Below are 25,702 nucleotides of genomic sequence, written 5' to 3' on the forward strand. Positions count from 1 at the left end.
TGGGAATGCACTAGGAAGACTTTGTGTTGGAGGAAATTACAGGAAAGACTTAAAAGTTGCCTAAAGACATTCAACAGTGTAATGAAAATGAATCTCCACTTATTAAAGTGCAAATAAGTCAAGGTTAGTTGGTTCTGGTGGATAGGAAACCCAATTCAGAGGCATGAGGAGGAAATGAGCTTTCTGAGTAGACCCTTACTATATTATATGTAATAGACTCTCATATGTACATTCATTTACTCTAAAATATCTGTTGAGTATTTTCTATAACAAAAAATGGTAGCTGCCAGGAGTCTTCCAATATTCCAAGATCTTTATATTAATTATCTCATCAAATCCTCACAACCACAATATGTGGTTGTATTATGGTCTCTATTTTATAAATGAGAAAAATGAGATTCAGACATGTAAGTAACTTGCCCAAGATCACAGATTCAGCAGGTGGAAGAGAAGCAATTAATATCTTAATCTGTGTTATATTTCTTTTACCCTGAGACAGGTATATTTTAGGTGTTGGGGACATAAAAATTAATACCTGGCAGTCTTGTTCTTCAGAAGCATATAGACTAGCTGGGAGACAGAAAGCCGAGCAGTTATAATGTGATAAAACATTTACTGTAACAGTCATACATTAAGTGAATGTGTAAAGAAATACACAAGTTTGCCTGGGGTGTCAGAAACTACTTAATCGTAGACTTCAAAGATCAGCTATTGTTTCCTAGGGGATGAGGGCACAGATAAAATTTTAAATTTTAATATATATAAAACAGTGCATAAAAAGACCCAGAGGTAGGAAGGAGTTTGAACTATTTAAGAAACTCTAAGGAGATCAGAGAGATGAAATATAAAATGTAGAAGTATGTAACAGATGAAGCTGGAGAGGCAAGACTTGTACGTGAAGCCAAAGAATTTAGGTTATATCCTGTAGGAATTGGAGAATCACTGAAGTCAGTCCTGTGAAGAGTTCATTCAATAAAAGAGATTCTATATGATATATCAGAGTCCACATGGCTATAAAAAAAATCCAACGACTGGAGATGTCCTAAGGGTCACATCTAAGTGGCAATGGCAGCATTACAAATGGAAGCCTCCACTGGATATTTGAGGGCAGGTGGCAGGAAGGCAGCAGCATATTCCAGAGACTAGGGCCCAATGCAACAGAGGCTACACCAGCGGTAGAGACACTTTGCACCAAACTGCTTTAGTCGGTTATTTCATTCATGCATTTGTTCACCCAATCAATACACACGTGCTAAGCATGCATAGCCTTGGTAGCATCAACTGCAATAGCCAGCATAATGGAGGACAGTGTTTGAAATCCATGGCTGACCTCCTGCAAACCAATTTCAGGTATGATATTGGTGAGGACCTGTTTAGAGATTTGTGGAACAGCACTAATTCCTCAAATCAATACCAAAGAATGCCGGTAGTTAAGTGTCCTGAAGGACACTCTCTGGAGTATCTGGGATGAGCAGGAATGGGACCGTGGGAACAGATTCCCAAAAATTCTGGGCACTTTGTAGTTCAACAAATCTCAGACAACAGCCACAGCTTAACACCTTGAGAGAAAGGGGATCTGCTGGGAACAGCCACACTCGCAAATACATCCACCAGAAGACAAAATCTAAAGTGTAAGTAGCAAAATATAAATTATAGGTACCAGAAGAAGACTCCCTGGGTTACAGAATTGAAATATTTCTTCTCAGTGGGAGAAAGACAAAAAAAAAAATTTTAGTAGAGGCTCAAGTCACATATATGTTTGAAAGTAAATGTATTTGTTTATATAGTAAATGGATATTGTCATTTCCATTCTTGCCACCAATTAGCTATATGGCCATAAACAAGTTGCTCCCTTCCCTGGGTTTCAACTTTTTCATCAATTAAAATGAAAAGCTTGATCTGATGATCTCTAACGTCCCTTCCAGCTATAATTTTTAAGATTCCAGATGGTTACTAGCAATGATAAAATTCCTTGTCAACTTATAATTATGTTGTGTAAATTATTGCAACATTAGATTTTCCTCCTCCTAGGAACTGCCGTGTGAAAATGACCCAACAAATGCAGAATTTGCATCTTTCTCAGTCAAAAAAACACAGTACCCCATCATCTCCCAATGCAGCCAAACGCCTGTACAGGAACCTCTCCGAGAAACTGAAGGGGAGCCACTCGTCATTTGATGAGGCCTATTTTAGAACAAGAACTGACCGGCTGAGTCTCAGAAAGACCTCGGTGGTAATAAACTCTTTATATTCTTGTTTCAGTTTGATTTGTGCAGTTGTGTTTGGATTTAAGGGGATTCTAAGATGATCCGTGTTTGCTTAAGAACTGGACATTTGCAAGTTTATAAAGGCCGGAAGTTAAGTGAGACAGGAACTTACATATATCTATGTGCCAAAGTTTGAGTGACTGTGAGAGTTTCCCTTTTTTTCCCTTAATTTCTTTCCCTTTATTTTCTCTTAGTTTTTCTTTCTCTAATAGACCGAAGAACCCAAAAAATAGCCATTTGACAAATATGGAGTTTGAGAGGCTTTCAAAGATATCAGTGTTCTAAGAGAAAATAGTCTTTCTAAGAGATCAGCGTTCATTTAAATACTGAATGAACAATATTTTAATTTACTTATTTATAACATATAACCCGTATGCATCCAATACAGAACAATATTTTAATTTACTTATTTATAACATATAACCCAAAGGCATCCAATACAGAATCCAAGTAAAAATGCATACATATTATGTGATGAGAAATAAACCAATAGCAATGGTGACAGTGGGGGACATGCCACAAGGGGAGCAAGAAAGGGAAAAGGTAAGAAAGGAAGGAAGCAAGAAAGGAAGGAAAGGGAGGAAGGAGGGAAGAAGGAAGAGATAAAACTAGAAAAATACTGAGGGTGGAAAGAGAAATAGATATACCAAAAACCTAGGCCAATACAATACCTAAACTTTACCATTACATCTCTGCATTCCTAGTCAGTAAAAGCAGAAAGGGAAGCACAACTGGTTATAGCACCCCATTAGCTAATAGCTCAAAGTATACCAATCTATCAGAAGAAATTAGTATCTTCTTGTTTCTAAGTCCTCTTGCCTTTATAAGATGTCATATTGAATTATATAATGGAGAATAAAAAGTAATGCTGGAGATGTTACAGACATGCTCATATACTAGTTTCTTTTTTTTCTTTTTCTTTTTTTTCCACACCTGCAGCATCTTGGAAGTTCCCCAGGCCAGGGATCAAATCTGTGATCTATACCACAGCCATTGTAACACCAGATTCATAACCCACTGTGCCGGGCTGGGGATCAAACCTGCGCTGCCACAGAGACGACATCAGATCCTTAACCCACTGTGCCACAGCAGGAACTCCATCTCATATAGCAGTGTCTTATACTGGCCCTCAGTAAAAACTGAGGGCATAATATTAACATGCTCAGCAAGAGTATTTCTGGAGTTCCCATTGCGGCTCAGTGAGTTAACAACCCAGCCAGTATCCATGAGGATACAGATTTGATCCTTGACCTTGCTTAGTGGGTTAAGGATCTGGCATTGCCGTGAGCTGAGGTGTAGGTCACAGATGCAGCTCAGATTCTAAGTTGCTGTGGCTATGGCTGGCTGCTGTAGCTCCGATTTGACCCCTAGCCTTCCATACGCCGCAGGTGCGAGCCTAAAAAGAAAAAAAGAAAAGAAAGAGTATTTCTGCAGGGGGTGATGGCACCATTTGTTTGAGCTTAAAACAGAAATGAGCCCTAGCCTTTCCAGATAGAAACATACTAGAGTTTGCCAACAAAAGCATGGAGAAGGAGATGACTTAAGAGTAAAGCAAAAATGGCACATAATAAATTAGACATACAAAGAATCACAAATACACAACTATATTGTTTGGACAGGGTAGCATTTTACTTTGCATTCATTTATTTTCTGATTTTTTTTTCTCACTTCAAACTCATCTGGGAAGGATTGGTTGTGGCTGAATTATGATCTAAGCATCAGAGGAGCTTCAGTTTGGCAGATTATCTACAAAACACTTTTCCATTCAGCAGAAAGCCATGTAGCAAAGAGAGCTGCATACCAAGTAGCTCTATCCCATGTCCCCATTGTCAAACAAGCATTTGCCTAATAGCTTTGTATTTTCCTCAAAGTTCATTGATATATTATGCACTCAGCTAAAAGACCTTTGATAGGGAGGATCAAATTTTTTTTTTGGTCTTTTTGCCTTTTCTAGGGCCACTCCTGCGGCATATGGCGGTTCCCAGACTAGGGGTCTAATCAGAGCTGTAGCTGCCAGCCTACACCAGAGCTACAGCAATGCAGGATCCGAGCCATGTCTGCAACCTACACCACAGCTCACAGCAAAGCCGGATCCTTAACCCACCGAGCAAGGCCAGGGACACAACCTCATGGTTCCTAGTCGGATTCGTTAACCACTGCACCACGACGGGAACTCCTGGATTGATTTTTGATGACACTAAAACTAAAACTTGCCAACCTAAATATTTGGTTACTGAAGACTTTCCATATTTTAATCAGGAAACTCCTATGCTAGGTCAGGACCATTGATATTTCAACATTTTTAAACATCAGGCAACTCTTGGAGAAGATACCAGATAGATGTATACGCAGTATATGTGTTGCTCTTCTCCCAGAAGCTACAGAAATATGTTTTTGAGAGGATTTTAAAGCTTTTCTCCTTTGTTTGCCCTGAAAGAACTTTTTAAAGGAACTATAAGCTATTCTTTTCTATAGATGACTTGTAGCCTATGAATATACAACTTTTGGCCTTCTTAGGCCCCAAAGCCATTTGCCATCCAAACGCTGAAACCCTCCAGAGACACGACTTCTTGAGCCCCTCCCATGAGGGCTTAGAAATGCCAAGTATTCAGTGACTGGGACTCTGGGTTAAGAAAGTGTAGAGGTTGGTACAAAGGAATCTAAGAGTTGGGAAGTCAGGCTACAAGCAGTGTGTGAGATTTGTAAATAAGGAAGGGACATGGAACATTGTAAATTTTAGAAAGATTACTCTTGTATCACTATGAAGAAGGGATAGAGAAGACTAAGACGAGCAACCATGGTCCAGGCAAGAGATGGTAAAAGTCTGAACAAGAGTAGAGACATGGGGATGGAAAGGGAGGGGATGAGTTTGAGAGAAAGAGAAAAAGTGATTTGTACTTCTTTTTTTTTGTCTTTTAGGGCTCCACCAGCAGCATATGGAGGCTCCCAGGCTAGGGGTCCAATCAGAGCTATAGCTGCCAGCCTACACCAGAGCCACAGCAATGCGGGATCTGAGCCTCATCTTCGACCTACACTACAGCTCATGGCAACACTGGATCCTTAGCTCACTGAGCAAGGCCAGGGATCGAACCCATATCTTCATGGATGCTAGTTTGGGTTTGTTAACCACTGAGCCACACAACAGGAATTCCAAAGTGTATGTACTCTGAATTCCAAGCTAGTTAAAATTACCTGTGCTATGTTATCTATACCAGCATTTTCCAAACTGCATTCCGTAAATTATTCCAGGGCCGTTAAAACAGATACAAATAAAAATATCTGAAACAGTCTTATTTCTTACCTATTAGGAAGTCATAATTGCATGTTAGAATTTGTAAATGTCTTGAGAAGTCTTATAATAAAATAATGCAGTAACTTGGTTTAATCCAATGTTTACCAAATTCATTTGACATTGTTGTGGTTTTTTCAAAGAACACCTTATAATGGCCTATTGAACAGTATTCCACAGAAGACTGGTTTGATAAAAACTGCTATTTGCTCTTATCTAAAGACTGTATACTATATTGTCTCACATCAAAATGTGATATTTCCAGTGCTCCTTAGAAAAGATGGAGGGAGGGTTCAACAGTGTTTACTTTGGAGACCTTTTAATAAATAGTACTTCTACCACTTATAAGATGGATGTAGTCACTGAAGCAGTCCCTAAAACTGAAAACAGCTAGGCCACAAAAACATGTTGGTCCATAAAATTGTGCTCCTATGCTTTGTTCTCTCCAGAACTTCCAGGGCAATGAGGCCATGTTTGAAGCAGTTGAACAGCAGGACATGGATGCTGTGCAGATCCTGCTGTATCAGTACACACCGGAAGAACTAGATCTCAACACACCTAACAGTGAGGGGTTGACACCTCTGGATATTGCCATCATGACCAACAATGTGCCCATTGCTAGGATTCTTCTAAACACAGGAGCCCGAGAAAGTCCACACTGTAAGTAAACTTGAGAATAAAAATGTGTATTCTTAAGGCCAGACCCCAGCTTTATGCCACCAAAATAGCAATTGCTGGCCCTTAGAATGAATGGTTGAGTAAGCATAGACTCTGAAATCCTTTACATGTTTTCATGAACTTTCATGCAAATAGTGATAGTGTTTATTAGTTTAAACATCAAGTTATATTCTAAATAGAGTACACGGAATGGTATTGAAAAGGAACCTGAAAGGAACTTCCTCCTAAGAATTTAATACGTTATAAGATATGTGAAATACCCTAAGTGAAGCTATAGCATAGGAAATCTACATAGAAAAAAGAATGAGTATGTGTGTGTGTCTTTCTGTCCAGTCATTATGGTGGCTTCATTCATTCATTCAACAAACACTGAGGACAGGGCACTGTTCTAAGTACTAGGGATACAGTGGTGAGCAAGACAAAATCCCTAAGATCATAGAACTTGCATACTAGTGGAGGAGATTTCCAATATGCAAATAAATAGATTTGATAAATTTGATAAATAATTTGATATGGACTGAGAATAAATTGATAACATAATTAATATTGATTTTAAAAATAAAAAATAAATAGGAAAATAGATAAATAAAGATATAAATTCAAATAGTGGTAAATACTATGAAGAAATATTTGAGTGAGTGGCTAGAAATTGATGGAATGGGAACTATTTCAGATAGGGCTGGGCAAGAAGAGCCTCTCTGAAGCAGAGACATTTGAGCCAGTCCTAGACAGCATCAAGGAATGAGCCATGAGAAGATATGGGGTCAAATTCTAGGGAGGGTGAATGGTAAATAGAATGGGGCTGAGGCAGGCAGGAATAAGATTGCCATATCTGAGGAATAAGAAGGCCAGCAATTGAAGACTGAGGAAGAAGTTACCAGGATCAGATTACTCAAGATCAGGCAAGCCCCAGTAAGATGTTTCACTTTGACTGTAGGTGAAATGAGAAGACAGTGGAACAGTTTAAGCAGATGAATGACAGAATCTGCTTTACATTGTAAAAGATCACCATAGTATTCTGGGGGAGAATAGCCAGTGGTTATGACAACTATGAAACTGTAAAGCCAATTAGAAGGCTACTCTAATGGTCTAGGAGACAGATGCCAGATGCTTGGATTAGCATGGTAGTGACATTGATGGTGAGCAAGGGTGGAATTTTGGATGCATTTTTAACAGCTTTATTGAATATAATTCACATCCCATGCAATTTATCCACTTACTGTATACAATGCAATGGGTTTTAGAATATGCAGAGTTGTGCAACCATCACCACAATCAATGTTAGACCACCTTCATCACCCTTCAGCTATCACACTCCTCCTAGACCTGGGCAACCACTAATCTACTTTCTATTCTATAGATTTGCCCATTCTGAACATTTCATATAAATGGATTCATATAATACGTGGTCTTTTGTGAATGGCTTTGTTCTGGACATATTTTGAAGTAGAGCTGATGGTACTTGCCAAAGGCAGCTGCTCTGGAGCCATAGACCTTGCCCAAGAGTGGAGAGGATAAAATCAAAAAGTCCCTGCCCTGTGCCAGGTACTATTCTGAGCACTTTGCATGTATTGACTTCTTTAATCCTCACACAACATTCTGAGGTAGGCACTCACATTCCCCTAGGTGCAAACTCTCTGACCCAATGACCACAATGGCTCTGAGCCACAGTTTTTATGTTTCCTAAAAGAAAAAAGTAAACTCATCAAATTGTTAGTTTCACTAAACTACTGATTCACTTACTTCCAAGTGGTAAGACCCAGAAGGCTGAAAGAGAAGCAAGCAAATATATAATTAGAGGTCACATCTCTGCTCCTAAACTTCATAAAACCTCTGCCACCCAAAGACTAGGTACAGAGACCAATCCTTGTATCAGAAAACTCTTTATTTTAAAAATGCTAAGCTCACCACATCCATGTAAAAAGAATGAGGACTTGGGTTCACAGCATTGGGGCTCTTCAATAAGAGCTCCGTCGTCAAAGTGCCACTTTTGTTTTTTTTTTTTTTAGTGGAACTGGAGGATTTGGAGGGTTGGGCAAATATGGATGGAAGAAATCAAAAAGGTTTATTTGCTGCCTTCCAATTTATGTTGCAATAATGTCTGTCCCAAAGATCCAGTGAGAGAGCAGTGGAGAAAGAATCATAGGGTCTGAACATAGAGAATGCAGACTGAGCCCCATTCTATAGGAACAAGGAGACCATTCATCCAGATGTTGCCGGCACTGAGCCGGATGAAACATTAGTCTTACTTACCTGAGACGCTACAAAGAATTTCTGCATTTTCCATGAAACTAGTAAGACTCCCAATCTCCTCAAGCCCCCTTGTGCATAATTAAACCTCCATTAAAAGAACCCAAGTACTGAATATCTAGTTAAACCAAAAGTAAATTCATTCAAAAGATTCCTGGTTTTTCTCATTCCCTGTGGGATGATAACCACATTATCATCATTAAGTTTAAAGGACAGTAGAGAGAAACCCAGGTTTTAACCTCTGGGGAATATGACACTTAAGTCACCTTGGCCCCCCAAAAAGTTAAGGAGAGAGCATCATATATAGAATCCTACATGTGTAAAAATGGCAAAGGAATATTATTTGAGAAATCCGTTAATATTGACTGTGAAATCTCCACATACATTATCTCCAGTTTTCACACTAGCCCTTCTTGATGATGTTATTAACTACATTTAAGAGAAGTGGAATTTGTGATTATGAGAGGTAGTGACTGACCAAAAGTCATACACCTAGTAAATGAATAGGGAGGAACATCAAGGATTCAAGTCCAAGTGTGTGGGATACCATGCCTGGGATCCTCCTGTGCAAACTTACTGTCTTTCCAAATAGCCAATATGGAAGGTTGTAGCCTCTGGGCCCTTGTATCTTTCCTTTTGTGTTGTGTACTAAAATTCTATGGTATACTTCTTTGTTCTGTTCCATGCACTGAAGTGCCATTCCTATTGGAAAAAGGCAAGCTATAAGAACACAATCTGTTTTCAGGTATTTTTAATTCACTTTATATATCAAGTACACAAGAAATTGAATTGCTTCTGTGCATGAGTATGAGCCAGCCCATGATAAAAAAAACAGAGTCTGCAAGCCAGAACCAGATAAGCAAGCACCTGCTACAAATTGTCCCCCAGAAGCTGCAGAGGAAGGATAGAAGAGAAAAAACAAAAGACAAAAAAACAATGAAGTCTTCAGTTCTTAGAGTGTTTTACACATTGCAAAAATTCTTTTGCTTGCATCATCTCATTTGATCTTGACTATTGGCTTGTGAGATGACAGCTAGTTTCCTCATTTTGATCAATGAGGAAACTGAAACAAGAAAAGAAAAATAGGGAGTTCCCATTGTGGCTCAGAGGTAATGAACCCGACTAGTATCCATGAGGATGAGGGCTCGATCCTAGGCCTCCCTCGGTGGGTTAAGGATCCAGGATTGCCATCAGCTATGGTGAAGTTTGCAGATGTGGCTCAGACCCTTCATTGCTATGGCTATGGTATAGCCCTGCAGCTATAGCTCTGATTCGACCCCTAGCCTGGGAGCTTCCATATGTCGTGGGTGTGGGCCTAAAAAGACGAAAAAGAAAGAAAGAAAAGAAAGAAAAAGGAAAAAGAAAAGACAAATAAGTTATCCAATGCTCCAAAGCTAGTAAGTGTTGGGCGCATGATCTGAAACCAGATCTTCTGTGTTAAATGCCTTGGTATTGAAGCATTAGCACACTCATTGTCAATGTTCAGTTCTTTTCTTCCTTGACTCTCCATCTGTTCCTCCTCTAATGCTTGTCAAACATTTCAGGATTTCTAATAGGGCAAAATTTCTGTCTTCCCTTACCCTGTGTGTTCCCTTCTCAAAACAGGCCCAATACACTTTCCACTATGCCAACTAAAGACCCCAACACAACTCAGAAGAAAGTCCTCTGTCATCCTCTCCATTTCATAACGGGAATCACAAAGACACAGATATGTTTGGAGACTTGCCTCCGAAGCATTGGCCAGGCATGTCTTCCAGGCCTTAGCCCCTCAAATCATAGAGCTACCTGAAGGTGTTCTTAATAAACATGGCTTGAAATTCAACCATGCACACTTCCTTATTCACAGGGAAAGTCCCAGAAGTGGCCACCCAAGTTTGCACACTGACTCAGGGTTAAATATATGCAGAACTTCAACCTGAGTATTAGATGCACCCACTATCTATACTTGGTAATTTGTTTCTGTTCCTCCCTCCTTTAGGTAAGCAGCACAAAGTAATACTAATTCCTTCTAGAGAAAACATTGGCCTTTATGAAAGTAGAATCCCAGGTACATCCTCTCAGACTCGTGTACTGTGCTCAGGAAACAGGTACAGAATCCTAGAGCTAGGAAAGCTAATGTACAGAGGTACTTCAGGATACCTAGGGGCTCTAATTTTTTTCATCCATTCAGTATCCCAGTAACTATAACTCATGCTTAGTTGAACAACTGCTGAGAAAGGCCTGCTTTTGTGTTTTCTAGGTACTGTTGTGAAATTTGACATAGACCGACTTTTTTTTTTTTTAATAATATGGCAGAACACTCCTCATTTTTAGTCTTTCTGCCTTTTCCTATAGATGCATTTCCCTTTCTCTCCAGAACCTCTCCTCTCTCTGCATCCCTTTGTGAACTCCCCTCTTTCCTTTTCCCTTAGAAACTGCCCACGAAACTAGGAAATGTCTCCCAGAATTAGTTATGTTCGATTACTTCATTAAATGCGATCTCAAAGTAGCTGTCATCTAGTGTGATGCAGACACCCATGTTAAAGTTTTGGCAGACTTGTCAGGATGCACCACTAGTTTCTGCAGGAGTCAAGGGTCCGTGTTGGTGCTGGGACTGGTTCAGGGCACGTCTAAGAGGTGTGACTATAAACTAATGAGGCTGGCTTTATGTAAACAAACACACCAGAAAGTCTATAATCCAAACGAATGTTATCCTTTAACCAGGTCCTCCTGGGAGACCCCACACTCGCTCCAACAGTGCTGCCATTGCTCTAAACACGTTTGGATTTGTCCTCAGAGCCAGTTTATGAGAAAATCTGACTCGTTGCTTAGAGTCACACCTGATTTCTATGCCAACACAGCATTGCTCAGCGTCATCACTCTCTATGTTCACCAGACTGGGCTTCCAATGATTTAGAGTGGTTTCCTGAAATCAAATCCACCCTCAAAAGACAAAGATTTGCAACCATCAAGAATATGTTCAGAATAAGCTTTAGGCAGGTCTCCAGAATGCATCCCCAGATATTTTGATCTGCTTTATAAAGTAGGTGTACAAATCCTCACCCTGACTTACAAACTTGCTCCTCAAACGTCACCTCATACTGCTCACCCCTTACTCATGATATGCCACCAGCCTCCAATCTGTTCCTTGAACACTATCGTATCAGGGGGACTTTCTATTGCTATTCCCTCTGCTTGGAATAATTGAATGTATTTAATCTTGATCAACTCCTTCTTATCATTTCAGCTTAAATATCACATCTTCAAGAAAGGCTTTCTTTGGCCACCAAGTCCAAAGTCTAAAGTTACTTTCTAATCATATTACTTTACTTTTCCTCATAACCCTTAATCAGTATGTATTTTCTCAATGTTTTTATTTGCCCCCTGCATTAAAATGTAAGCTCCACAAGAGCAAAATCTGTCTCATTCATCACTGTATCCCCAGCAAAATGTAGGCACTCAATAAATATGTGTTTAATTGAACTGAATAAACCCCAAGGCTAATTCTTTTCTTTTGAAGGGTGTGAATATATTACTAATTTTGAAGGGCATTATTTTACTAAATATCAAGTGAATTATCTTGTTTCATCTCTTCATTTCCAAATAATTATTTAGATATCAGGGGTCATAGCCTAAGTTCTAGTTACTTGCTCTTCAACAGTTGATAATTGTCCTTTCCTTTTTTTCTTTTTTTTTTTTGGTCTTTTTGTCTTTTTAGGGCTGCACCTGCGGCATATGAAAGTCCCCAGGCTAGGGGTCGAATCAGAGCTGTTGCTGCTGGCCTACAGCACAGCCACAGTAATGCAGGATCTGAGCCGCATCTGCGACCCACACCACAGCTCATAGCAATGCCAGATGCTTAACCCACTGAGAGAGGCCGGGGATGGAACCCGCAACCTCATGGTTCCAAGTCGGATTTGTTTCTGCTGCTCCATGACGGGAACTCCTAATTTTTAAATATATATATATATATATATATATATATATGCAACACAGAATATACTCTCCTGGCCAAAAATTAAAACATTATAAATAAAGTTTCAAGATACCTTGATCAGCGCACCCAACACACATGTATGCACATGTACACGCTCGCTGAGTTCCTGTCCCTCGATTCCTCCAGCCATAACCATTACTATCACCTTAAGGCATAACTGAACTAGAGGATTTACTCCCAGGCTTACTCAGTGTGGCTGTTGGTAAGAGACCTGCGTTCCTTCCACATGGACCTCTCCATAGCACGGCTCCCTAACATGGCAGTTGGCTTCTCTCAGAGAAAATGATTTAAGAAAGAAAGAGACTAACCAAGATGGAAGCAACTGTCTCTTTTATATCCTCATATCAGAGATGAAATATTACCATCTCTGCTGAATCTTGTTGACTTGATGACCAACGCAGACCAGCCCTGCCTGGTAGAATGTAGGAGACAGAGGTCCCTAGGGCCCTCTTGGAGGCTGGCCTACCCTGCTACCGATCAAGGATTGTTGAGAATTAAATGTAATAGGTTTGAAACATTTCCCTGGCACACTGTAAATGGTCAAAAAAAAAAAATGGTTAGCCAATATAACTCTTAGAAACAAAATAACACAACCCAAAGTTTTTTGATAAAGAATTTAAATATTTTACCCATCTGTTGCATAGTCTGTGTTGTGAAAACACAGCCCAGTATAAGCACTTTTTAAAGCTTGTAGGATTTTATGTTCTAAAACTACACTGTCTAACATAGACATATGACTGTTCAGGATTTGAAATGTGTCCAGTCCAAATTAAAATGTGTTTCAAATGTAAAATTTATACAGAATTTTCAAGGCTTAAGCACCCAAAAAAGAAGACATAAAATATCTAATTAATAATTTTATACTGATTACATGTTGAAATGATAATGTTTTGGACCTATTAACTTAACTAAAATATGTTATGAAAATTAATTTCACCTATTTCTTTTCGCTTTTTTAATGTCACTACTCGGAAATTTTAAATGATGTGACTCACACTTTATTTCTACTGGACAGCTCTAAAAAATTAGCACATGATATAGCTATCTTATTTCATATTTAAACTCCTTATGATATCATTGGGTAATCTTCTCTGGCTTTTCTAAATAATTTTTTCAAATGTTTCATATGTTTGTTTCAAAGAAAATGTTCATTTGCCCCCTGGAGTTTGGGAGACCTGGGCAGAAAGTCCTTCTCTATGTCTATGGCTCTAGCTTCTTAAAGAACAACAACTACAAACTGAACTATATAATATGGACTTTGCGAATCCACATTCTGCTGAAAGTAGCAGAGAGAAACATTCCAGAGCCCTACGTCCAGGAGGTAATGAGTTCTAGGAGAAGAAACTTCACAGTAATTAAAATGAGACATTTATCTCCAAATTGCTACCTTTTTGAAACCACACTTTCAAAGTCCTATTGTCGGGGAGTTCCCGTCGTGGTGCAGTGGTTAACGAATCCGACTAGGAACCATGAGGTTGCGGGTTCGATCCCTGCCCTCGCTCAGTGGGTTAACGATCTGGCGTTGCCGAGAGCTGTGGTGTAGGTTGCAGACGCGGCTCGGATCCCGCCTTGCTGTGACTCTGGTGTAGGCCGGTGGCTACAGCTCCGATTCGATCCCTAGCCTGGGAACTTCCATATGCCGCGGGAGCGGCCCAAGAAATAGCAAAAAGACAAAAAAAAAAAAAAAAAGCAAAGTCCTATTGTCCTGAAAATAAGACAGCAGGTTGGGGGAGTCCTGTTGCAGCTCAGTGGGTTAAAAACTTGACTAGTATACATGAAGATGCAGGTTTCATCCCTGGCCTTGCTGAGTGGATTGGGGATCCGGCTTTGTCCCAAGCCGCAGTGTTGGTCACAGACTCAGCTCGGCTCAGATTTGGCCATTGCTGTGGCTGTGGCATAGGCCACTGCAGCTCCGATTCGACCCCTAGCCTGGAAACTTCCATATGCCGAAGGTGCAGCCCAAAAAAAGCAAAAAGCAAAGAAAAAGACAACGGGTTGAGACCCAGATGACACCAAAGTGAATTTTGAGTTCTGAGCCTGTCTTAGTAAATTGCAACCTAACACTTGGAGTTTTTGAATTAAAAAACATTTAATTGTTGAAATACCTCTATATTATTTCTTTTGATGTTCCTAACTGAAAACAAGGAGGTTGTGAGGTTATTAAAAGTTGTCATTTATGATCAGCAAAGACAAATTTTATTAAGTGCTGTCCTTGCTTGCCCAGAGAATACCGACTTACAGTGCAAGTTTTATAGCTTAAGTGCCCTTATTTTCTCCTTTGAAATAACAGATAGGGTTTAAATTGATACCACTTAGTATACATTTCTGAACGATAGCTGGAACAGAAAATTTTTATCCAGGGCAAGAATTTTTTTTCTTTTTTTTGGATGGAAGAACATAGAACCATTTTATAAAAAGTATTTATTTTTTGTGTACCTCTAAAAAATATAAACACAGACCAATGGGTATAATAATAATAGTAATACAAGCCTCTATAATAAGAGCCTTCTATGTAAGATTATCACAATGCTGTCTTGGTGAACAGTGAGTTCCCCTCATGAAGGAGATCATACAAGGCCAAAGGTACTATCAGATCATACAAGGCCAAAGGCACCTAAGGCTGGTTGTAAGGATCCTTCTCACGCTGAGGTTAAATGATTTTCTTAATGCCTCATTTTTCTCATCAATACAAACAAGGAAAAGCCAATAACAATAGAGAAGTTGTTGCCATATTACAAAATGGCACATCTTTAGTAATGGGCACATGTATTTTTTTAAGCAAGCCAAATTAATTATTCCCTAAACCCTCAATTAAAAATTAAAATTAGTTTACATGTTACCTTCATTATATTTTCAATCTTTAAGCAATTATCAACTAGGCCCAAATTCACCAACTGCAGGGCAAGGGCAAAATTAAGAAATATAAATCTAGTAAATAGTTGGCAATCAGTAAGTTAGCTTCTGATAGTGAAGAAAATCCACCCAGTCTGATTGTTATTTATCTCAGGATTTAAACAGTAACTGTAATTGTATTCTTTGAATACCAAATTCCTGCCCCTCCCCCCATCCCACCCTGTAGTTAATTAGCCAGGCAGGTCATAGAACAAATACCCACTCAGAAACACTGGGTGGTAGAAATGCTGTTGATAATTAAACACCACAATAGCATGGAGCCTATTTCAGGAGCCGCCAAGTGGTCTTGCCCCAGCCGGACTGCTCACCACACACTCACAGACCCTCTATTGTGCTGGCTATGGCTATACAGAGGGGTAGCTGCTTGGCTGGAGGAGGGATCCACTGCAGTAAGAGAGAAAAGACCAAACCTTGCAAACAGATCTGGGAGTTCTGGACTCAAGGGGGAGATACCCAGAGGGTAGAAGTGAAAGGGGTATGGATATGAGAAAAAAGGAAGTGGATGGGCAGGCACTTTCTCTGTTATGAAAGAGACTTTAGCCTTCTAGTTTCTATGTCCGTCCAACCAACCAAAGTAAGTTCACCAACCTTGTGCCAAGTAGCAATTAGAAAACTGCAGTATATAAAGACTAGGTTCATTTCATTTGAGTTTAGAGGAAGTCCACTGAGTTTCTTAAGGTTTTTAAGGAAATCTTGGATCATCATCTCACCTCCCTGGTATCTGTTTCTTCATCTTTAAAAAATAAGGAAGTTGAAAAAGTTCTCATTCTAGGGTGGAAAAATAGGAATGAGGCTCCCTGAACAATTTCAAAGCCGTCAAAAAGCCTAGCCTATCACACCATTACTTAAGATAAAACTACCCAGTCTAATATGATTATCGTATTTACCTGCTTCTTCAAATGCTAACCCAGTTTGTTAGGTTTGATTATCTAATACTAAACAAATGCTTCCATTGGCAGCTATAGAGTTGATTATTATTATGGAGAAAAATGATTAAGTCAGCTGATTTGGGGGTCAATAAATCTTCCAAAAGAGAGTATTTTATTAAACTGCTAAAAAAAAAAAAAAAACCATAGGATAAAACTTAAAAGTTTGCTTGGTGAAATGCCTTGAAACCACTGGCTCAGATAGCACCTCTCCAACTTGTGCATGGAATTACCATTAACAGAAGCAAACGAGTATATATATTCCCAAGGGCACCTGGGAACTTAGCCTGGAAAGAGAGAGAGAGAAAGAGGGAGATCTATAGTCTCTCTCTTTTTAAATCTTCATTTTTCAGAAAAATATTCCATTCTTCTCTGTAATAGAAGTGTTTAGGAGTTCCCATCATGGCTCAGCAGAAATGAATCCATGAGGACACAGGTTTGATCCCGGGCCTCGTTCAGTGAGTCAAGGATCCAGCATTGCTGTGAACTGTGGTGTAGGTTACAGACTCAGCTCGGATCCCGTGTTGCTGTGGCTGTGGTGTAGGCCGGCCCCTGTAGCTCTGCTTCAAGCCCTAGCCTGGGAACTTCCATATGCCGCGGGTGCAGGCCGAAAAAAAGAAAAGAAAAAATAGTGTTTAACTTCTAAATAATGTGCTTTCATCAAAATGCACATGGAAAATGTTATTCTCCAGAAGACACAAATATTTATTCGGTGGCTACAGAGATGCCCACTGCATCCCATCAATACCACCATACTATGTTCCATGTTAGGTATCTCAGTTTGAGAAGCACCGGTACCTAACTGATCTTGGAAACTTCTTTGGCTATAAATTCAGTGTATCTATGAAAAAGTAAATGCTTTATCTTAAAGATGTAGAATCCCTTTACCACTACAACTCAAATAGCATCAAGTCTATAGCCTAGAAGGAAAGGGAAAGTCTAGAAACAAAATGTGTTGTGCTAGGAAATTTTTCAAGGGGGAGCCAAGCATAGCTCAAGAGAAGCTGTCCATCTGAAATGCCACCTGGAATTCACACCAGTAATAACTGTTGTGGATATAAAAATTAATAGGGGGGATTTCATAGTATTAGAAAAATTTATTTTTATAAATCATGTGTCTATCACCCAAGTGTTGACGCATGCATACAATTCAAACATCAGGCTTACAATAAAAAGCTCACTGAATGACTTAGCAAGGACAATTCCCCCATTTTCTCCATAATTTGGAGTAGAAGAAGGAGGGGGAGAGTGGGTAGAGGGTGCAGTTACTGGGTCAATTAATCAACCTGAAAACTGTGACACAAACTCTGACGCCTAACTTATGTCTAAAAATACACAAATGTATACGAATTTGTTTTAAACTGTCAATGCCTATATTTAGGACCTTCCCAGCAAGGCTATAATGAGACTGTGTTTGAAGGCTTCAGTCATAGCAGACTCTACCATTAATCTGAAGTTAGTTAAATTAACAGCATTTAGTACTGACTTGTCAATCTCACTGCTCCAGGAAATTGCACCTTGAGGCTACTAATATTGCCAATTTTTCCACAGGAGTATGCGCCCATGTGTGTGTGTGTGTGTGTGTGTGTGTATTTTTTTTCTCCAGAACCTCCATGTTCATACACCATCATTGCTTCCCTACATCCACAGCACTTATATTATCATTTATTCTGGCCTCCTTTAGCCTTCCCAGGGGATTCTGCATAGTGTAGCTGCTCAGTGAAAGAGTTTTTTAGCTTTATATTTGTTTGTTTATTTTTCTGTCATGGCTCATGACTGAGGCTTTAAAAAAAAAAGTGTGACAGTATTTAGAGTACATGATTGACTGCTACAGCAACAGTCATTAACCATGACAAATCTGCAGCAAAACACAGTCCTGAGTGTTCTAAATAGCAACTTTGAAAAGAAAGAAGAAAGAAAAAAAAGACTCAACTAATTTTTCATTGACCTCATCTGTAAATAAATTCAAACTGATGGTGAGCAGGGGCAATAATAAATTAGCATTCATTTCCTATAATTAATGCAAACATGCCTATGAACACGAGAGTATGAATATACCACCACCTAATTTCCATTTCAAAATACACCTAACAAATTTTCACCTGCATTATCTTCATAATATTTTCCCCCTTAATTACAAGAATGAAATGGTTGGATTTCTTTCCCACCCACCAGGGGGAAATATTGTTTTGGTCACAGAGGGTGTCAAACACGTTGGCCACAGATCTGAAGAACTTGATTCTGATCTGTCTCATTACGGATAGGATCACACGTCCATGCTAAGGCTGCCTTCTCTTCTTTATCACTAATCAGGAAGGGCTCAGATGAAGTGACCAAGAGACTGCCTAGGCAGGCCATCATCACATGTGTGGGTGACACGAGGAGACAGCAAGAAGACGCCCAACCTAACCTAAGAATTTGAAATGTTCTATCCCTAATATGACTGTTAACTCACACAAGAGCAGATTGGGTCAAGAGTATGATGAGAATCAAATCAAGATTATCACACATTGAGTAAAATAGAAATATCAAGCTTGACAACCTCCCTCGGCAAGAGGAGCTAGTATAACTTGCTCTCTTGGGCATGGGCATCTCCAGAAACCATTCCTGCAATCAGACCACTATCAAAGGTCAAACTGATCAAAGGTCAGTGTCTGGTGACACCCAAGTCATCCAGCCCTCAGGACTCACTAGCTCTACTGTGGCAGCAAGAGTGGAACACTTTGTTAGAAATAAATAAATTGATTAAGGCATTCCCATTGTGGCTCAGTGGTTAATAAACCTAACTAGTATCCATGAGGATACTAGGTTTGATTCCTGGCTTCATTCAGTGGGTTAAGGATCTGGCATTGCTGTGAGCAGTGGTGTAGGCTGCAGACACGGGCTTGGATCCCATGTTGCTGTCACTGTGGTGTAGGCCAGCAGCTCAGCTCCAATTCGACCCCTAGCCTGGGAACCTCCATATGCCACAAGTGTGGCCCTAAAAAGACAAAAAAAAAATTGATTAATAATAACAAAATTAGGAGTTCCCGTCGTGGAGCAGGGGTTAACGAATCCGACTAGGAACCATGAGGTTGCAGGTTTGATCCCTGGCCTTGCGCAGTGGGTTAATGATCTGGTGTTGCCCTGAGCTGTGGTGTAGGTTGCAGACGCTGCTTGGATCCCGAGTTGCTGTGGCTCTGGCGTAGGCTGGTGGCTACAGCTCCAATTTGACCCCTTAGCCTGGGAACCTCCATATGCTGCAGGAGCAGCTCTAGGAAAGGCAAAAAAGACAAAATAATAATAATAATAATAATAATAACAAAATTAATGCAAAGACAATATACACATACAAAAATGTCTATGAGCTGAGGCAAATATAAGAATAGACGATATTAAGCAGGTCCTTAAAAAGAAGCAAACACACATCTTCAGCAGAATACAGCTTGCCTTGTGGATCACTTTTCTTAAGGCCTTTATAGCCCTACAAAGCTTTGCCTCTAAGTGTTTGTCCCTCTGAAGATCGCGGAAACAAGTACGTGCAATGTGGAACAGAAGTGGTCCTCACATCTCAGAATTCTTTAACTGTACGAGGCAGCTATTTGGGCCAGAGGGCAATGGGAATATCTTAGATTGATAAATTTATCATTGAATCCAGGTGTGTCGCTAACTATAAAGATAGTTAATAATCAATACAGATCCCACTTTCCCAAGGCATTAAAAAAAAAAAAAAAAACCATAGCAGACTCTCAGATATTCTGCCAACGAAGCAGCATTCCCCCAGAAGGAAAAGGAAGTCACCCCATTTCTTTCCCTTCAGTTGTCAGCCTGGAAAGCCGAGCAATGCACCTCAACACATTGGTGCAGGAAGCCCAGGAGAGGATGAGTGAACTGTCTGCCCAGGTGGAGAATGAAGGATTCAGTCTGGACAACACAGAGAAAGAGAAACAGCTAAAAGCTTGGGAGTGGAGGTTCCGACTCTACAGACGCATGAAAACGGGCTTTGAACATGCCAGTGAGTATAAGCAGAGGACTTGTACATTTAACTAGACCAAACCTTGGTTTGAGACAGCCAGGCCTTCTTTTCTGATTTTTTGCAGCTCTACAGGGTCATGGATGGCCGTTGTCAGCCTATTTGGAGCAGAGCTCTGAGAGGCTATAAAAGGACCTTTTGTCTTGCTTGATTTTCTGGCTCCTGATAGGTTGTCTGACCACGGCCACGAGGCTTTAGTGGTGCTGGCCTCCTTCCACCATGTCACACTCATCCAGCACTTTCCACCCACTATGCCCCTAATGCCTAATGACCTGGATGGTCTGATGCCCTAAGTGGCTAGATTTTGGGATGTGGAGATGGAAAAATATTTTGCCTGTTTGCCCAATTTCTGCTTCAAGCTTAAGTTTAAGCTGTTTTCAACTCTCTACTATGTACAGCTTATATAAACTGACTGTCAGTTATTAGCGGCAACAGAGAAAGATAATCAACCCATGAATTATACTTTTGTCTGCACTTTGATTCTCTTTCCCAGTTCTTCAGGTAAAGACCAGTTCAGTTTAAGAAAAGCCTTGTTTCTGGATAACACTCATTAGCACTGGAAGGTACTGCTTGGTGCTACCCTGATACAAAAATTTATACTAAATCCAAACACTGATGAAATATTATACTCTTATTCCGAAAAGGTGATCTTATTTGGACAACAAACAACAACAACAACAAAAGTCAGACTGAAAATTTAAATATAAAGGAAAGATCAGGTCATTAGTTTGGGGATGATCTGCCTCTGCTTTGTGATATGAAACACCAAAGCCATTGAAATTCTGTTTTCTAAAGTAGTATTGTATACTAAATACCAAATCTAGGCCTAATCCTTTCTCTTGATGCAAACAGCTTAAGCAACATTAATGAAAATTTCTTTTAATATTAATAATCTCTATAGCAATGCTGATACATGTTTACTAAAAGACATTCAGCAATTGTTTTAATAAATGAATTTACTATTATACCTCATTTAGGAAGAGTAATATTAGAATCAGTCATATTATAGACTTGATGCCATTTAAAATTTTTTTTCTAAGTTACAACACATCTTCTGGGTGTTAGAAAATACCTAGAGTGATCAGAAGTCCTTTAAATCCTGGGGTTAGTGGACACCACATTTGCCCATGAATTCTTTCTTAGAATAACAGTACTTGATATAATTGGAGGCAGCATGAAGGCAAGGCAGGTTAGCATTTCCTACTGGCAAGAGTGCAGAATTAGGCATCTGAGGCCAGGGGCTTTCATCCCAGCTGTGTCTTCCCTGTGCCTTGTGGCCTCTTGAGGCTGCAGTTTCCTCATTTTAAAAGTCGGGATTTTGTTCCTACCCAATAAGGTTGCAAAAAGGTTTTATGAAATGTAATAGTCTCTATACCTACATGTTGGTCCCTGCTAACACTTTCCGGCCTCCTCTCTGCTTTTCCAGCCCAATCTCCTATTTGGTTTCCAAGTTACTTGGAGAAGGCTTAACTGGTATTCTTTACCCCTTCAGAAGATGTTCTAACCCTCAAATAAGGCCACGATGGCAACAAATAAAGGGCATTGAGACTTCTAATGAAAATGTTCAAAAGCAAAAGCTATTAGGGTCTACAAACAAATGTTTCCATAGTGCGTGTTTCAGGGTATCCTTTGAAGAGGCAGGAACATTGTTTTAAAAGGATTTGCTATGTTAAGATCCTTGTGTTTTTCCTTCTGTCCCAGGAGCCCCCGAGGTCCCAACCAATGCTTGTCTCATGGTAACCAGCAGCACATCCCTCACTGTCAGCTTTCAAGAGCCTCTTAGTGTCAACGCAGCTGTAGTAACCAGATATAAAGGTACTGGATTCCAGATTTTTTTTTCACTACCCCTTCTTAAAAAACAATCCATTGTTTGGGGATCAAATATGTATTTTGTATGTTTGTTTTTCCTGCTGATAGGATTTTTTTCATCCATTTCCTTTTGGAGTTGAAATATTTCCATAGCCATTCACACACAGAGCAATAGGTGACTGAGAATAAGTCACTGACTCAATATTAATATTCTATTCTTGTTTGCAGAGTGTCTGTGCATAGCAGACAGTTGGGAACAAGACTGAGTAAGACTCTCTAAAGAATCAGACTTGATCCAAAGAGCTTAGAGGCTAAGGTATGGAACATACTAAATAGGGGGCATATATACGAGCTATAACAGCGTGTAACTAGGGTTGGGAATTAAAATAACATTGGAGGTCAGAAAAGAAAGAAATGATTAAAATGATAGAATTGGAAATGAGATATTGGAAGGAACATGAACTCCAAGTGGAGAGAACAGTAAGCACAGGTATCTTAAAACAAAGAATATGCCAGCACACGTAGAAGAGAGTGAGGGAGTTTGCAGTGGCTCCAGGGCAGGGTTCATGAGGAGGAACAGTGAAGTGTACAATTAGAGAGTGAAACTAGGGTCAGGAGGCAGGGATAGAATGAGGCTTGAAATCAAGATTGAGGAGGTTAGACTTTATCTGATGACCTCTATACACCACTGAATAAGACAGGGACAAGATCAGAGCTAGACTTTTGAAAGATTTAAATGACACCACTATCTACGATGTATTGTAAGAGATGTGGATTCAGAATAAGAAAATGAATTAGGAAGGTATTTAGGAGAGAGAAGTCATGTGACAGCCTGATCTGACTGCTGCAGGAGCTCTGGGAAAAGAGAGAGAGCCCACAGGAGAAAGATTTGATGGAGTTGTTAGGATGATAATAACCAGTGCTTACACAGCGCCTACTATGCACCAGGCACTGCTTAAAGACTTTTATACACTAACCCTATTCTTCACAACAAGCCTATAAGGTAGGTACTGACCTGGTGTCCACTTGGCAGATGAGAAAACTGAAGCAATGAAGTTAAGGACTTGCCTAAAGAGCCACACCAGAGCCAGAAGTATAACATTATGTTGACTCCTTTTTAAAAATTATTTTTATTTTTTCCATTATGGTTGGTTTACAGTGTCTGTCAATTTCTAATGTACAACAAAGCGATCGAGTCACCCATATATATATATATATATATACACATTTTTTTTGTCACGTTATCCTCCATCGCGTTCCATCATAGGCAACTAGATATAGTTCTTGTGCTATACAGCAGGATCTCATCGCTTATCCACCTCCAAATGTAATAGTTTGCATCTATTAGCCCCAGACTCCCAGTCCATCCCACTCCCTTCCCTTCCCCCTGGGCAACCACACATCTGTTCTCCACGTCTATGAGTTTCATTTCTGTGGAAAGCTTCATTTGTGCCATATATTAGATTCCATATATTTTGATTCCTGAATATGGTAGGCAAAAATGAAAGAAATATATTTTCCTGATTCTTGAGGACATATATGGAAATACCCTAAATAATCCTAACCAGATAAAACTCTTCATACATATTCCAAGAATCCAGGCCACAAGGCAGAATTTCTGGGTTTAAGTCACTACTACTCCCTTGGGCCACAGAAACATCCAAGCAGTGTACATGCTTCCTTTCTCCTTCTGAGGGCTTGTTCCCAGGAGAACTTCCTATGTCTGCAAAAACTACCCCACTCATACCCTGTACTTGGAATTTTCCAGATAACGCCAGTCTGTTTGAAATACCTTAGGTAAAACAACCCTGAATTGGTTATCACTTTGGGCTTTTTGTAAGGCAGCCTGAGGCTACTAGGAACAGCAGATAAAGGCAGCCACCAAAAATTGCCTCCCATAGCCCTCCTTTGCTACAATTCTTACACTTTCTCTTGGTTGCCAAGACTTGCTGAAATTCAGAGCAAGTGTTTGCAAGCAATGTTAGACAAGGGCATTTTCCTCTCTTTTTACCTTTCCCTAGCTCAGGGCTTTGATGAATGGTTTCATCAATGCCGCCCAATTTGACATTTTCTTCTTCCATTTATTTGATTAGTGAGCTATCAGGAGCTAATGTATCCAGACTGCCAGCTATTTACTGCTTGACCATAATGCGGGAAAATTCTATCAACATTCTCATATTAACACATATCATCTCAGGAGACTTGCATGGGGGTGGGTTGAAATGAAAGGTCACAAGTGGATTCTGTTGGTGACTCCAGGGGCTTGATTAAGTATTACAAATAGAATTGTCTGTTGTATCATGAGGTAGGTTTCCTTGTGTTAATTCATAAGGTCATAGATTGAGTCCTTAACCTGACTGCTCTCAAGGGTTATTTAAAACAGCTGCCAGCCTACTGTATTCAAAGACAGCAGGACAGTTTTTAATTCCGTGTTGAAGTAATTATTTAATTATGGAAATATTAGCAAAATTACCCTGAGACAAGGCTAATTATTTTGTTTGCTTTAAAAAAGAAGAGACAATTAAGAAATCCACAGAATGAAACGGCAATTATCTAATTGGTTAGAGGGAAAGCTTAACCCTGCAGTATTTAGGGTCTGGCAGAAATATCTCATGCTGCTCTCCAGAATTTCTGGGTTCAGCAAAACCTCAAGCCTGTTTGGACAACTAGATGTTTTCCCCCCTCATGCTTAAACTGATTTTTGAAAGAAAATCTGAATCCTTCTGTTTCTTCCTATGTACACTCTTCTACCTGTTTTTTTTTAAAAAAAAAAAAAAAGTTTATTGATATCCAGAAATCTTTTTAAGAGCATCTCTTTATATGCCTTCTTCAGGGCATGGGGGCCATGCACCAGGCCAACTGCCATCATGACTTGGAGATTAAAAGCATCAATTTCAGCCTTAAAACCCAGAAAACAGTTTCGAGTAAGACTTCCCTGAACTTTTTTCCTGCACCTTTCCTGAAAACAGAAAAATGGAGCTAAGAGAGTCAGAGTCTGTTTGTAGCTGTTTTTGGATTCAGTGAGCACTTGTATCTTTTGGTACCATATCACTAGTTTTAATGGCTTACAAAGTAAAACTGGAGTTATTTAAGATGCTTTGTTGCTTTGGACAATCGCCAGAATTTCCTTCCACATTTTCTCTTCACTGCTTTGGGTGACCTACCTGGAGCTCTTCTAAGCAGAAGATATGTCATTTCTCTGTAGTCCCAAAGCAGAAAATGTTTTCAAAAGTAATTTTGCTGGTGTTCGCCAGCTTGGGAATGGATAGGAAGGTATCCTCTAACAGGTGCAATGCAGCATCTCTTTTCCATCCACAGAAGGAATTATTTTCTAGCATTTTTATTAAAGCAGGCCTTGAGTGGTCACGCTTTGGAGTTTGCCAATGACAAATGCTGCAGTAGTTGCTCCAGTGCATGTAGGCAATACCCTGGCTTGGATAATGCCCTTCCCCACCTCACTTCTCATCTTGTTCTATGACAGATTAGAAACTGCCGCTTTTGTGGCACATCTTCCTAATCCAATCAGCTGTTGATGGATATTTGAGTTGTTTCCATGTCTTGGCTATTGTGAATAGGGCTGCA

At 39.8% G+C, this 25,702-nt stretch overlaps 1 protein-coding gene across 1 annotated transcript in view; it reads left to right on the forward strand.

Annotated features, from left to right (window-relative positions):
* Positions 1-22,363, forward strand: part of LOC125113853 (ankyrin repeat and fibronectin type-III domain-containing protein 1-like) — a 247,248-nt gene extending 224,885 nt beyond the window's left edge. Inside the window, exons 4-8 of the mRNA XM_047756798.1 lie at positions 2,032-2,233; positions 6,006-6,216; positions 20,099-20,293; positions 22,013-22,203; positions 22,349-22,363. Of these exons, the coding sequence (XP_047612754.1) occupies positions 2,048-2,233; positions 6,006-6,216; positions 20,099-20,293; positions 22,013-22,203; positions 22,349-22,363 (798 nt within the window). The 5' untranslated portion in view covers positions 2,032-2,047. The remainder of the gene's footprint in view (positions 1-2,031; positions 2,234-6,005; positions 6,217-20,098; positions 20,294-22,012; positions 22,204-22,348) is intronic.
* Positions 22,364-25,702: the final 3,339 nt, after the last annotated feature.

Source organism: Phacochoerus africanus, chromosome 14 (genome assembly GCF_016906955.1).
Source record: "Phacochoerus africanus isolate WHEZ1 chromosome 14, ROS_Pafr_v1, whole genome shotgun sequence".
NCBI classification, from domain to species: Eukaryota; Metazoa; Chordata; class Mammalia; order Artiodactyla; family Suidae; genus Phacochoerus; species Phacochoerus africanus.